The sequence below is a fragment of the Fukomys damarensis genome, unplaced genomic scaffold, assembly GCF_012274545.1.
Source record: "Fukomys damarensis isolate Sample0158 unplaced genomic scaffold, DMR_v1.0_HiC HiC_scaffold_6, whole genome shotgun sequence".
Taxonomy (NCBI): Eukaryota; Metazoa; Chordata; class Mammalia; order Rodentia; family Bathyergidae; genus Fukomys; species Fukomys damarensis.
The window spans coordinates 35,697,044-35,710,270 of NW_022900918.1; the positions used below are offsets into that span (position 1 = coordinate 35,697,044).

The 13,227-nt window shown below is 39.3% G+C and overlaps 1 protein-coding gene across 2 annotated transcripts in view; it reads left to right on the forward strand.

Annotated features, from left to right (window-relative positions):
• The first annotated feature begins 32 nt into the window (after positions 1-32).
• Positions 33-13,227, forward strand: part of Bivm (basic, immunoglobulin-like variable motif containing) — a 32,248-nt gene continuing 19,053 nt past the window's right edge. The window contains exons 1-3 of one of the 2 annotated variants that reach the window (XM_019204609.2): positions 33-126; positions 4,681-5,281; positions 12,462-12,588. In XM_019204609.2, coding sequence (XP_019060154.1) covers positions 4,804-5,281; positions 12,462-12,588 — 605 coding nt within the window. In that variant the 5' untranslated portion in view covers positions 33-126; positions 4,681-4,803. The remainder of the gene's footprint in view (positions 127-4,680; positions 5,282-12,461; positions 12,589-13,227) is intronic. The other variant, XM_019204608.2, reaches the window with a different exon arrangement.

Sequence of the window (13,227 nt, forward strand, 5' to 3'; positions counted from 1 at the left end):
GGCCCTGCGCGGCGGGGACCGGCCTGCGCCTGTCTGCTTCCCTGAGGCCTCCGAGGCCGGCTGCGCCGCGACTTAGCAGAGGAGGCGGTGGGGACTCTCCGGGCTGCCTCCGTCGCCTGCGCCTCGGTATCCTTTCCAAGGCCGCTGTCCTCTGCGCTGGGGAGGGCACCGGGCTGGTGGCTACGACTAGGGGGCCTGGAGGGCTGGGTGGAAGGACGGAGACAAGGTGGGGGTTTGGGTGCTTCTGGTCCCGCCCTCCAACACATATTGAGCCCTTAGGAAGTCACCTAACTGTCCCCGAGGCTCAGGCGCCTTCTATAGAAAATATAGCTCACGATATTTGTCCTATGTGGAAGGCTTTGCTGAGCTTTATAGAATTATGATTAGTTCTCTAGTAAACCTGACGCTTGAGAATACAGACTTAAAATACAGCCCACAATGAATATAAACTAGGCGATGGATTTTGGCTTTATGAATGGTGTGTTTATTTTATAGAACAGTTCGTTGCAATGCATTTTACAAATCATTACATTTAAAGCTTGCCATTTCATAAAATTATGCTTCGCACATAACTAAACAATACTTCTGTTGCTTGTGACATAATATTTTGAATAAACGATTAAGCTGAGCGGTCAGTTTTATTAGTATATCTTAATCTAGCAACTCCTCCCTCGCCGGGATGATGGAACCTCGGTCAGTCAAGTGAGGGCTTGCAGTAACTCTTGGTGTGGTGTAGACACTTAACCAGACTTCTGCAACTGCTAGGCCTTGAGGTTCAGTAATCAGGGAAATTGGATTTGCAGGAAGCAGGGGCTGTGCACTTTGAGGAGGATCTATATAAACACACCACGGGTACGTGTGAGGTTGCACTCTGGTAGAAGCTGTGTGGGACAAACAGCAGCATATGCCCAGGTGACTTGGTCTCCTTCGAAGAGCTAAGAAGCCTTGCCTAAAACGTGACCTTCAAAAGATGAACAGGCGTTAGTGAAGTGGGGCCAGTATGCAGGAACAGCATTCAGAAAAAACATAGGAAGGAGCAAGGGGGCAGGGGGCAAGTGGAATGAGGGTGGAGATAAAGAGGTTGATCTAGGGCCAGAGAGGGAGTTGGCCTTTTGTTCCAAACGAAGAGAGTTTTAAATTGGGAAGTGCTGTGATCATCTATGTGTAGCAAGCTATTTTCTAGCAAGCTATTTGCTGATATGGAGGGGTCAGATTAGAAATGTGAACGCATAGGGGTAGTTGACATGGAATTGAGAATTACTTTTACTTACAGCACCAGAAGGAGATAGGAGATGTGAAAAAATACTAGTGACAGCTGCAGGCTAAGTAGAGGGACAGTCTACCCTTCCTTTCCTTCAATATTCCTGAGAGTTTAACTGTGCCATTAATACAGCAATCAATGTTTGTAATGATTCTGGTGTCAGCAATAAATTGTGCTTAGGTCGCTTGGAGAAAGCCAGGATCTGAGCAAAGTACCCAAGATGCACTAGCTCCTTACTCACTGGTGCAGAGGAGCCAGGAAGCGGACATAATATGGAAAGAAAACAAACACACTAGGGACGTGGGTTTTGGATACCTTTAATTTCTTGTGGAATATCACTTGGTATTTGCAATTTTTTTCTACACCATATTTTATTTATTTAGTACATTCTATAAGCATTACACAGCTTTTCAAAGAGAAACGTACATAAACAGTGGTTCAAATGAAAAAGCTTTGCTCCCTTTGGTTTTTAGTGACAGTCCATGTAAAGTAACTCTTCGTGTCGATCTTTTTTTTTTTTGGTAAAACTGTGTGGGACTAACATGACCATTCTTGTCCTGTGACCATTATGTAATGGTAAACAAACCCCAAACATTAAAAAAAAACCTGCTACACTTTTATTAATCCAGTGAAACGTTCTTTCTTGGCCCTAGCTTCCAGGAAACTCAGTCCTAACTTTTGGGCTCAAATGAAGACATGCCTCTGTTGTCGATCAAAATATTCTCTATAAATGTTTCAAACAAATGTGCTTCACACTGGGCACTTTGGGAAGTGCTGTACAAGAGAGCTGGTCCCACAGGCAATATTTTGTTCAGCTTGAGAAAGGGAGCTATAGCAAAGTGAAGTTAAGATTCAGATGGTGGCCTGAGGACCCTGAGTGGGACATTGCTGTCTCTTCTTTCCGAACCAACTTGGGTAACTTCTTCCCATAGCCCCGTTGGTGACTATATGCTGTCTCCTTCCGCACTTAGCCCATCCACACAATCCCTGCAACACAGTCTCTGTCCACCACACTGGCTTTTAAAGAAGTACATGACGTTGGGTTTGGTGGCACAGACCTATAATCTCAGCACTTTGGAAGGCTGAGGCAGAAGGATTGCAAGTTCAAGTCCTACCTGGGTAGCTTAGTGAAATCCTATCTCAAAAAACTTTTTTAAAAAAAGGGGGATATAGCTCAGTGCAAAAGTCCTAGGCTTAATCCCTATGTGTGTGTGTGTGTGTGTGTGTGTGTGTGTGAGAGAGAGAGAGAGAGAGAGAGAGAGAGAGAGAGAGAGAGAGAGAGAGTGTGGACTCAGGACTCAGGATAACCACAGATAAATGGAAATGCCACTCTAAGACATAGGCTAACAACTGGAGAAACTGGATCCTCAAAAAGATAGGAAGGCTACACCTATCTGCTCCTAAAATTTCTTTTTAGAAGAAATTTCTTTTTAGAAAGGGAAAGTTTCCAAAGTGAAATCCCTGCAAGTTCCATCTGCTCCCCACAAACCAACCCCACAAACAATTGAACTGCACAGATAACCAAAATCCCTACCTGGAGGTTTAGTACAGAGAAAGAGTTCCTTAAGTTAAGAAAGTATAACTTTATTTAGTGCATGTGGAGTGCTGCTTACCTGCAACCAGATTCCTCAGATTTCACGAAGAGCATGCGGGCCTTTACTAGGATCTCCTCTGGGATTAGGACCAGGAGAATCCAGAGGCCCCTGCTTGAATCATCTCTCGTCATATCTCGTCATTTCCTCGAGTGTTAGTCATTGGCTTCTATTTTAGGTGTTTGGATGATGACTTTGATAGAATCACTTTCTGTAACTTATGAAAGTTCTTTGCATTTCTGATTTTTAAAGTAAGCAAGTGGGCAGAGATATTAAGTGTTAAAAATCAAGCTGAGCTGGGCATGGTGGCGCACGCCTGTAATCCCAGCACTCGGGAGGCTGAGGCAGGAGGATTGCTGTCAGTTCGAGACCAGCCTGGGCCACATAGTGAGTTCCAGGTCAGTCTCAACTACATAGTGAGACCCTGTCTCAAAAAACAAAAAAACAAACAAAAGTCAAGCTGATGCCAGCAGTGGGCTGAATGTCGAATGTGCTACTTCGTCACTGGAACCCTGAGAAACTGTCACACCCTGCCCAGATCCCGGTGAAAGGACATCTCCTTTGTCACCTGTGTTAGTGTGACTCATGAAGGATTTCTTGTTTTCCTAAATCTTCAGCTTCTTTGGATCCCTTCAGGTGCTATTTAAACTGTTCACTGTTTTCTTTCCCAAAGGAAACAGTTTAAATTTAAAGCTCAGTTTTTCCTAAGATTTATCAAAAGTTAGTGATACCTGGATGATTACATTCTTTGTTGGTAGGAGGGTTAGGTGAAAGCTATTTTAAAAATTAAATTCCATATTATTTGTTGATTTGAGTCTATAACCATTATTGCAGATCTTTTTATGCCTATATACTTTTTAAATGACCTTGTCAATACAGTGTTTTTAGGCAATTTTATTGCTGTAATTCACATACCATAGGCTTCTGTGGCTTTCAGCATTTTTATGAAGTGGTGCATTCACTACCACAATCAGCTATGGAATATTTTCATTCTTCCAAAGAGTAACCCTACCATGACCAGCTCTGGGGCCCTAGGTAACACTGACCTGTGTTTTGCCTGTTCTGGACACTATATAAATGGAATCACACACTGCTTTGTCCTTTGTGCTTGGCTTCTTTTACTTAGTGTAGTGTTTTTTAAAGTTGTAGCTTGGATTAGTCTTTCTTTTCATTATCAAATAAGATTCCAAGGTGTGGGTAGACCACATTTATCCGTTAATCGGTTGATGGGCCTTTAGGTTGCTTCTACATTTTGGCCACAATGCACAGTGCTGCTGTTTACATGGGTAGACATATGTTTTCCTTTCTCTGGAGTATGTAAGTAGGAGTGAAATTGCTAGACCATATGGTGACTCTGTTGAAATGTCCGAAGAACTGTTTTCTAAATTGGCTGGGCCATTTTAGTTTTCTACTAGCAGTGTATGAGGGTTCTAATTTCTCCACATTCTTGTCAACAACCAGTGTTGTCTGTCTTTTTGACTGCAGCCATCTTAGTGGTTTAAGCCCTTATCTCATTGTGGTTTTGGTTTGCATTTCCGTGATGGGTAACAATGCCAAGCATCTTTTCATGTGCTCATTGGCTATTTGTGTATCTATCAGTCTTGGAGAAGTACCATCTGGTATTTTGCCCAATTTTTAATTGGGCTATTTTATTTTATTTTAAGCTAATTTGAAAGGGAGACAGTGATCATAACTCTAGGCACCGAGTTGTAAAATTCATATGCATTGAATGAAGAAGACACACGAATGATACTTGATAGAATTTTTAGAGCCTTTCATAATGTCTGCTGGATTGTTGATCATTCGTTTTTCTCCTTCTTTTCTTAGGATCACATTTTGCAACTCTCAGGTTTTTATAGAATGTTGTAAACCGTTGTCAAAGTTGTTTCCCAAGACACAGAACAGGTTGCAGCTTCTTCCTAGGAAGAGAAACTTTTACAGTTGCATTCAATGCCTAACATTGCAGAAACCGAAAGGGCCAATGCTTCTGGAAACGTGGAGCACAGAACGGAGAGAAAGTCTCCGGAAGAGAATCTGCCAGGTGCTGTAGAGTCTTTCTGCACAAGTGCCTCAGGAGCACCCTTGGGCCCCAAAGGAGGTGGCCATTATCCCTGGAGTTGTCCAGTGACTCACACTCGGGAAAAAATTTATGCCATCTGTTCAGACTATGCCTTCCTCAACCAGGCCACCTCGATCTACAAAACTCCAAACCCAGCCCGCTCTTCTTGCCTCTCCGACGGTACCTCATTATCTGCTGGGAATAATTCATCACGGTACATTGGTATCCCCACGAGTGCATCGGAAGTCATCTATAATGAAGAAAATAGCTTGGAAAACTTATCCAACAGCCTGGGCAAACTACCTCTTGCGTGGGAAATTGATAAATCTGAATTTGACGGGGTGACCACAAATTTGAAACACAAGTCAGGTATGCAAGAAGCCCTGAGGTCCACATGAGAAAACACACATTTCTTAACATCCTGCCGTGAGACGTATTTTCCTATTATGATACTGAGCGGGGGGACATTGCTGTCATCTTGCTTGTCATTGCAGTTGGGAAAAGGTAACCCTGGCCGCAGGACATTTAATTCATTAGTGTGTTGCCAATGGAGACATCAGTCTTCACCTCGAAACTTAGCTTTGAGAATCAGAGTGTTGTATTATATAAGAATTATAATAATGCTATGATTTCACAGCTTTCAGGAGCATAAAGTCATATTTTCTAGACTAGAAAATCACTAGATTTCTTTTCACCCTATAATAACATAGCTTTTTTGCTGTTGAAATTTTGGGGGCACTTATCAAAGCCCATAGGTATCACTGAATAAGTTGTGTACTATAGAAGTTTTTTTGAAAATTTTTTTTATTTCATTTTTTTCGTTGAGACAGGGTCTTGCTATGTAGTTCAGGCTGGCCTCGAACTCACAATGATCTTCCTGTCTCAGCCTCTGGGTCTGCACTGCCAGGTGTGGTTTTTGAGAGGATCCCATTCATCTAGGTGGCAGCGCACACAGTCTGGACAATTATATTGGGGTGGTCCTGTGGTGGACCCTAGCAATTTTCTTGTCTGTTGTTTGAACTCACAGTAATACGGTCATTTAATGAGGTAGGTACTTTATCCTATAGGTGAAGAAAGGAGATAAGTTTCTTGCCCAAAGTTGCCCAGCTACTCGAGGTAGAATTAAGATTTTTAGTTTACCTTTAAGCTTCTCTGATGGTTTTGCAAGACCTGCATACTTCTGCATGTTTATTTGCAAAAGCAGTTTGTTTCATCACCTGTTATTTTATAATTCTCAGGGGGCATGGAAGGGATTTCACTTTGTGTCAATATTTATAAGTAATGGGTCTTTCAGTGTCTTTTTTCGTAATGTCTTCTTTTTAGGATTTAGAATTAAGGCTATGCAGGTCTCCTAAGACAAGATGGGAAGTGTTTTCCTGTTTTCTGAGGGATTTCAGAGGGCTGGGTGCTATAACAATCTCTATAATTATGGTACTGTCTTTATTACTATTGACTTATAACAGATTTTTGTTTGTCTATTTCATCTAAGTTGACAAATTTGGTATATTAATGATTTTTTAACCATCTAAGGACTATACTGTCTTTACTGATTAATCCGCTTTTGTTTCTATTAATGGCAACTACTTTGCTTTTATTCTTTTTTTCTAATCAGTGTAGCTAAGAGTTTATTGGTATTATTCAGCTTTTCAGATAACCTGCTTTTGGTTTTGTTAATTTTCTCAGTTGCTTGTTTTCTCTTTCATTGATTGCTGCTACTTATTATTTTTTCCTTTTACTTTGTTCTTCACTTTTGGCTTTGCTTTGATCATTGATTTCATACTTTTCTACCATAAGCTCAGGATGGTTCTTTACTGATTTAGCCGCAGCACACACATTTTGATGCACTTATTTTATTATTTAATTAAAATTATTTTAAAATTTCTGTGTGACTTCCTCTTTGATACATGACTTACTGAGACATATGCTGCATAATTTCTAGATATTTGAGTTATTTCTTTCTAAGTATTGACTTCTAATTCAATTTCTTGAGGGACAGATAACATAAGATCCGTCTTTTAGAATTTCCTGAATCTTGTGTTATTACCCAGGCACATGAACTTGAAAACTGTGTGCATTCTGTAGTGATTAGGTGCTTCTATACATATTAGTTAGTTCAAAGTGTTTCAGAGTGTTGGTCACATCTTCTGTGCTTCTATTTAACTTCTGTCTTATTCTGTCAGCTAGAAGGGGGTGCTGACAATTTCTAGCTATGATTGTGAAACTGTTTTTTCACTGTTTAATTCTATCTTTAAAAAAGACAAATTTCAAAAACTGTGGTAAAATGCACATGATATAAAATGTACCATGGCAGCCACTTTTCATGTAGACAGCTCAGGGGCGTTGAGTATGTTTATATTGTTGTACAACTATCACAACTGTCCATCTCCGGATCTTTTCATCTTGCAAAGCTGAAACTCTAACATTCCCCATTCCCTTGAGTTCCTGGTGACCACCATTCTGTTTTTTATGTCTGTGAATTAGAGTACCCTGGGTGTCTCATACAAGTGGAATCATAGAGTATTTGTCTTTCTGTGATTGGCTTACTTATTATAGCCACCCTTGTATTCATCCAGTTAACATTTACTTGAAATATCTTTTTCCACTCTTTCAATTATAACTTGTTTACGTCTCTAGATCCAAAGTGACTGTCTTATTGAGAGCATATTTGTTTTACAAGAAAAAAATCTATAGATAGAGATCAACTTAAAAAAAACCCACTCTTCAAATCTCTATATTTTGGTTGGAGAGTTCACTGACTTATGTTTAAAGTAATTATTGATAAGGTGCGACTGCTGCCATTTTGCTATTTATTTTCTATTTGCCCTATAGCTTTTAATGTTCTACATTTCCTGCACCATTGTCTTGTCTTGTGTTTATTTTTTTTTCTGTAGTGAAATGATTTAATTCTTTTTTCATTTCCTTTTGTTTGTATGTATATATTTTATAGTTATTATTAAATTAAACATTGTAATATTATGATACTCCTAGTACCACCTTAACTTCAATAATATAGAAAGTTCAGTTTCTGTGTGGCTTTATTCTCACCCTCTTTCAGTTATTGATGTTATAGTATTACATCTTTTTACCTTATGTGTTCAAATGTAAATTAATAATTCAATGCATTAATCTTTTAAAAATATAGACCAAAACGTGGTTACAAACTAAATTTAGAGCACCAGCTTTTAAATTAGTAATAGATCTTTAAAAAATGTATTAGTCTCTTAAATCATGCAGAATACAGAAAGTAGAACATCAAACCAAAGTTAGCATAACACCAGCTCTTATAATGCCCACGTTTGTACTTTCACTGAGATCTTTATTCTTTTATATGACTTTGAATGACCTTTGAGTGTCCTTCCATTTCAACCTATTGGACTCCTTTTAACATTTCTTGCAGGGTAGGCCTAGTGGTGGTGCAACCCCCAGTTCATATTAGGGGATGTCTTCATTTTGCTCTCGCTTGCAAATGATAGGGTTGCTAAACATAAGATTCTTAGTTGATATTCTTTTTTCAACACCAAGTGTATCAGCCTCTGCCTTTTGGCCTTCACACTTTTGATGAGAAATCTTCGATGTTCTTGAGAACCTGTGTATGTGATGAGTTATTTTCTTGCTATTTTCTGGATACCCTTTTTGCCTTTATGTTTCAGCAGTTTTACTAGAATGTGTCTTAGTGTGCGTCTCTAAATTCATCCTACCTGCTGTTTGTTAAGCTTGTTGGATATCTCTATTCATATCTTTCGTCAGGCTTAAGAACCTTTTAGCCATTACCTGTTTTGGATACGTGCTTTGCCTCTTTCTTTTTCTCTTCTCTGGAGCACCCACAATGCATAGGCTGGTCCAAAGCTTTGTGTGCTTTGCTCTTTTCTTTCTTTCTTTCTTTCTTTCTTTCTTTCTTTCTTTCTTTCTTTCTTTCTTTCTTTCTTTCCTTTCTCTCTCTCTCTTTCTTTCTTTCTCTTCTCTCTCTATTTTCTGTTCATCAAATTCAGTAATTTCAATTGTTCTAGCATGAAGCCCACACATTCTTTCTTCTGTGTGCTCAAGTCTGATATAGACTCCTTCTAGTGAATTACTCCTTTCAGTTATTTTCTTTTTTAGCTTAAGAATTTCTTTTTGGTTTCTTTTTAGGTTTTCCATCTCTCCATTTTTATTTCCATATCATCCATACAACCATCTCCCTTTAATTCTTTGAATGTGGTTTTTAAAATCTCTGTCTAGCAAATCTGCTTTCTGTTCTTTTTTTCAGAGGTGATTTCTATTGGCTGTTTTTCTTTGTATGCCTTGTGATTGTTTTCAAAGAAACTGGACTTAGAGAAGTAATCTAATGATGTAGTAACTCCAGAAATGGAGGCACCTCTATTCCTGAGGGTTTTACTTTTGTTTCTGTCTTTGCTGAGTCTGTGCTGGTGATTAACTTGATATGTCACCTAAGGAAATCTGAGTGTTTTTAAACCTCTGCCTTTCCTTGTGTAGAGGAAAGGGTGCTGACCCTCTAAATCCTCCGGAAGCTGCTTCAGCTAGAGGAGCAGGGGATTGCAACAGTGGGGTGAGGGGTGAAGAAATGGCTGCCTCACCGCATGTATCTGTGTTTCCAGGGTCAGAAGCAGCAATAGCAGCTAAGATACAGATCCCTCTTACTGCAGACAAACAAACAAACAAATAAATAAACAAAAGAAATGTGACTTGAAGCTGTTGTTAGGTACACACCTGTTTATGAGTTTTTTGCCCTCTTCAAGAATTAACCCCTTGTATCATTATAAGATGTGTTTCATCACCCCTGGCAGTATTTCTTGTTTGCTGATGGGTATGGTGGTTTCCACTGTCTTTTGATTAGTGCTTGTATAGTATTTTTTCTCCATTCATCTATTTTATTTCTAGAGTTTACAGTTCTTTATAGCTTCTGCTTCTCATCTGATAAGATTTGCTATCTTCTCACTTTAAAAATAGCATTTTATTTATCTCACAATGCATAGTTATAACATCCACTTTAAAATTCTTATCTATAAACTTCAGAATCTGGGTCATGCCAGAGTTGGCCTTTTTTCTTGACAGTGAGTCATATTTTTCAGTTTCCTCACATGTTCTGTAATTTTGGACTCTTTCCTAGATAGTGGGCCCGTTATGTCAACTCTGGCATACGACTTCAACCAGTGTTGTTTATGTCTGTTTGTTTGTTTGTTTGGGCAAGCAGTTGATTTGGTTAAACTCAAATCGCAAGTCTGCCTCCTTTCCAGACAGCTCCTGTCTCTGTCCATCTCTTTGAACCTTGGCTTTGTTGCTGGGCATCTGTTCTGTGCCTGGTTCAAGGGTCAGCTGAGATTTGGCCCTAATTTATTCACGGAATTTGGGCTTCTCTTTCTTTGTGACTCTCTTTTTCCGGAGCTCCTCCATTTCACTTTTTTTTTAAGTTTTTGGTTTTTGAGACAGGGTCTCACTATGTAGTTGAGACTGACCTGTAACGCACTATCTAGCCCATGCTGGTCTTGAACTCACAGCGATCCTCCTGCCTCAGCCTCCCAAGTGCTGGATTACAGGCGTGTGCCACTATGCCCGGCTTCTCCATCTATTTATTTATTTATTGGTACCGGGGATTGAACTTGGGTCCTTGTGCTTGTGAGGCAGGCGGCGGAACCACTGAGCTAAATCCTCAGCCCATCTATCTCACTTTTAATTGATGGTGATTAACCCATAACTCTGTCTTATTGTTCAAGTAAAAATGATGGTAGATTTTCTTTTATTTGTCCTCATTTTTTTCTGTAAAAACCAGACTAGTGCTTGTGTGTGTGCATGTGTGCGTGTGTGTGTGTGTGTGTGTGTGCGTACAACTGTATTTTGGAGTTGGGGTTACATAGGTATGTTGTTGGTAGCTGTAAAGAATAGAAAAAAGAATATATCACTGATAAGTTGCAACAAGCAAAGATTACTGAAATTGATGTGGTAGTCAGAAGTCTTCAGAGGTTGCTTTTTCACTTTCCTCCTTTAGCTTCCACTTTGACAGAGTTCCCTTCTCTCATATTGGATGAAGTTTTGCCTGTCAGACCAGATTTATGTGTGGCAGTGTGGAGATTTTATGAAGTGTGCCCACTTTGATCATAGGTGCTCGCTCAGCCCAGGGGGAAATCGGAGGAGTGAACCAGTGGGACCCAGAAGTGAGGGACAGTAGGAGGACAGACCACTCTGTCCTCTGAGGTCACACATCTCTGTAATTCACCTGAAGCGCCAGGCGTCACTGCCAAGGGAGGTGAGTCCGGCCAGGCAGTGAAATCATTTCCAGAAATGAAGGAAAGTCATTTTTCTGTCCTCTGGATCTGTAAGATTCATCTCACCAGTGAGGGAAAGTTGGCACGATGAGCTTTAGCTTCTGTTTTCAACTCTTTGTTCTGTTTTGTGAGGAAATTTTGGGAAGGCTTAGGAAGGATAATGAAAAGGAAAATTATTTCTTGACTGTGTAGTCTTTGTTATTACAATGCCGTACAGATACTCGCTGCACAATGAGGGCTCATAAGTTCCTGCTGGCTAAATGCTACTCCGTTGCATTTAGGGCCATGGAGTAAAAGACTTCTTGCCATGTTTCTGTACTAGGCATGTATCTATATAATTTGTGTTTTATAACTTATGAATAATCCCCAAATGAAATATAGTCTTCATTTAATTTGAGGAGATTTGATTATTTCACTTAGGTGGACATATGTGAGCGCTATTAAACTATGTGAGTATAGCCGTCTGAAATATTAATAGCATTTTTACAAAATATTCTTTACACATTCCTTTATATAATTCTTTGACTGCATAACCCGTTAGCATAGTTCCGAGATAAAAACCGAACAGGGTAAACGCTCACGCTCACTTTTGCCTTCTTCGTGTCCAGCTCTGAGTTCTCTCCTCCAGCTGTTGGCTGTCTTGTGTGTCTCTGGCTAGGAGTGTATGTGTGGGAGCGTGCGTGTGTGCATTTGTGGTCGTGTGTGCGCGCGTACACACACATGGAAAGCAGACTTCGCCTCCATTCCGGCTCCTGCAGCCAGGCTTCCGTTTTGATCACGTACGTCTGTGCATCGCTCTGGACCCATTTCGTGGTCTCGGAAGGCCGCGAGCTATTTGTGAACACCGCATCATCACGTCATTGGATCCAGTGCTTTTGCTTTTCTGATTGAATTGCGTTACTGTGGTTCTGTTGTTTTATAGAAAGGATTCATCTTCCAGAAGGTGGTCTTATTTCGTGTCTTCCTGTTGATACTTTAATTTCAGAGGTGTGGGTGAAGATTTCGTGATTGATTCTTTTAGCAGTTAAGTGAAGCAGAAGTTAGTAGCTGTGGAAGTCGAATGTAGGAACATGACAGGAAATGACATTCATTGTTGTTTAAATCTTTTCTCTCGCTTTCTCTTTAAAGTGGAGAACTATTGAAAATATATGTATAGTGTTACTTCCATATGTTTGTTTGCAAGTATCATTTATAGAAGGACAGTTGCTTTTTAATTTTGGAAGATAATTTTGTCTTGGCAATTTACTTCATCTTAAGTGTTTTGCTTATTTTGTTCCTTTATGTTCTAGGCAATGCAAAGAAACAAGTTTCCAAGAAAAAGACTTCAGATAAAAAAGGAAGACATCAGAGAGATTGCCTGCAGCATTCTCCTCTTGAAGATATTAAACAGCGAAAAGTATTGGACCTCAGGCGATGGTAATGTTCCTATGTCAGGTTTTACTTTTTGGTTTTTATTTATTTATTTATTTATTTATTTATTTATTTATTTATTTATTTATTTATTTATTTATTTATTTATTTTTTCCTTTTATTGAGTTTATTGTTACATTTTAGGGATACAATACAGTTACATTCATCATTGGGATCTTGTACCTCTACATGACAGGTCTTGGTTCTCATTTTTTCCCTTGTCCCTGCCCTCCCTTCACTCCCCTCCCCTCCCCATTTACAAACACTTTATTTCCATTTTTTCACTTTCTCATATTTTTTCTTTTCCCTTATTACCTTTCCCTTGCCCTTCTCACTTTCCCTACACCTTTAGCCCTTTTCTTCCCATTTCACAATACTTTTTGGTTTTTAAAAATGTATATTTTGGTAATAATTTTGCTGCTTGTAGATTAGTAAATTGTATGTATGGTAACTGTTTTTAGTCATAAGATTGTTTCTAGGATTTAAAAATCTTTGGTGTACCACAGCATTTGAAGTAGTGTTCACCAGACTTCCCTGGCCATTAAAATCATTACTGTGCAATTTTGCATAATGGTTATCTAGATTTAACAATGATTAAATTTTGGTATAATCACATGCCTCATTTTTTTTTTTTTTTTTTTTTTT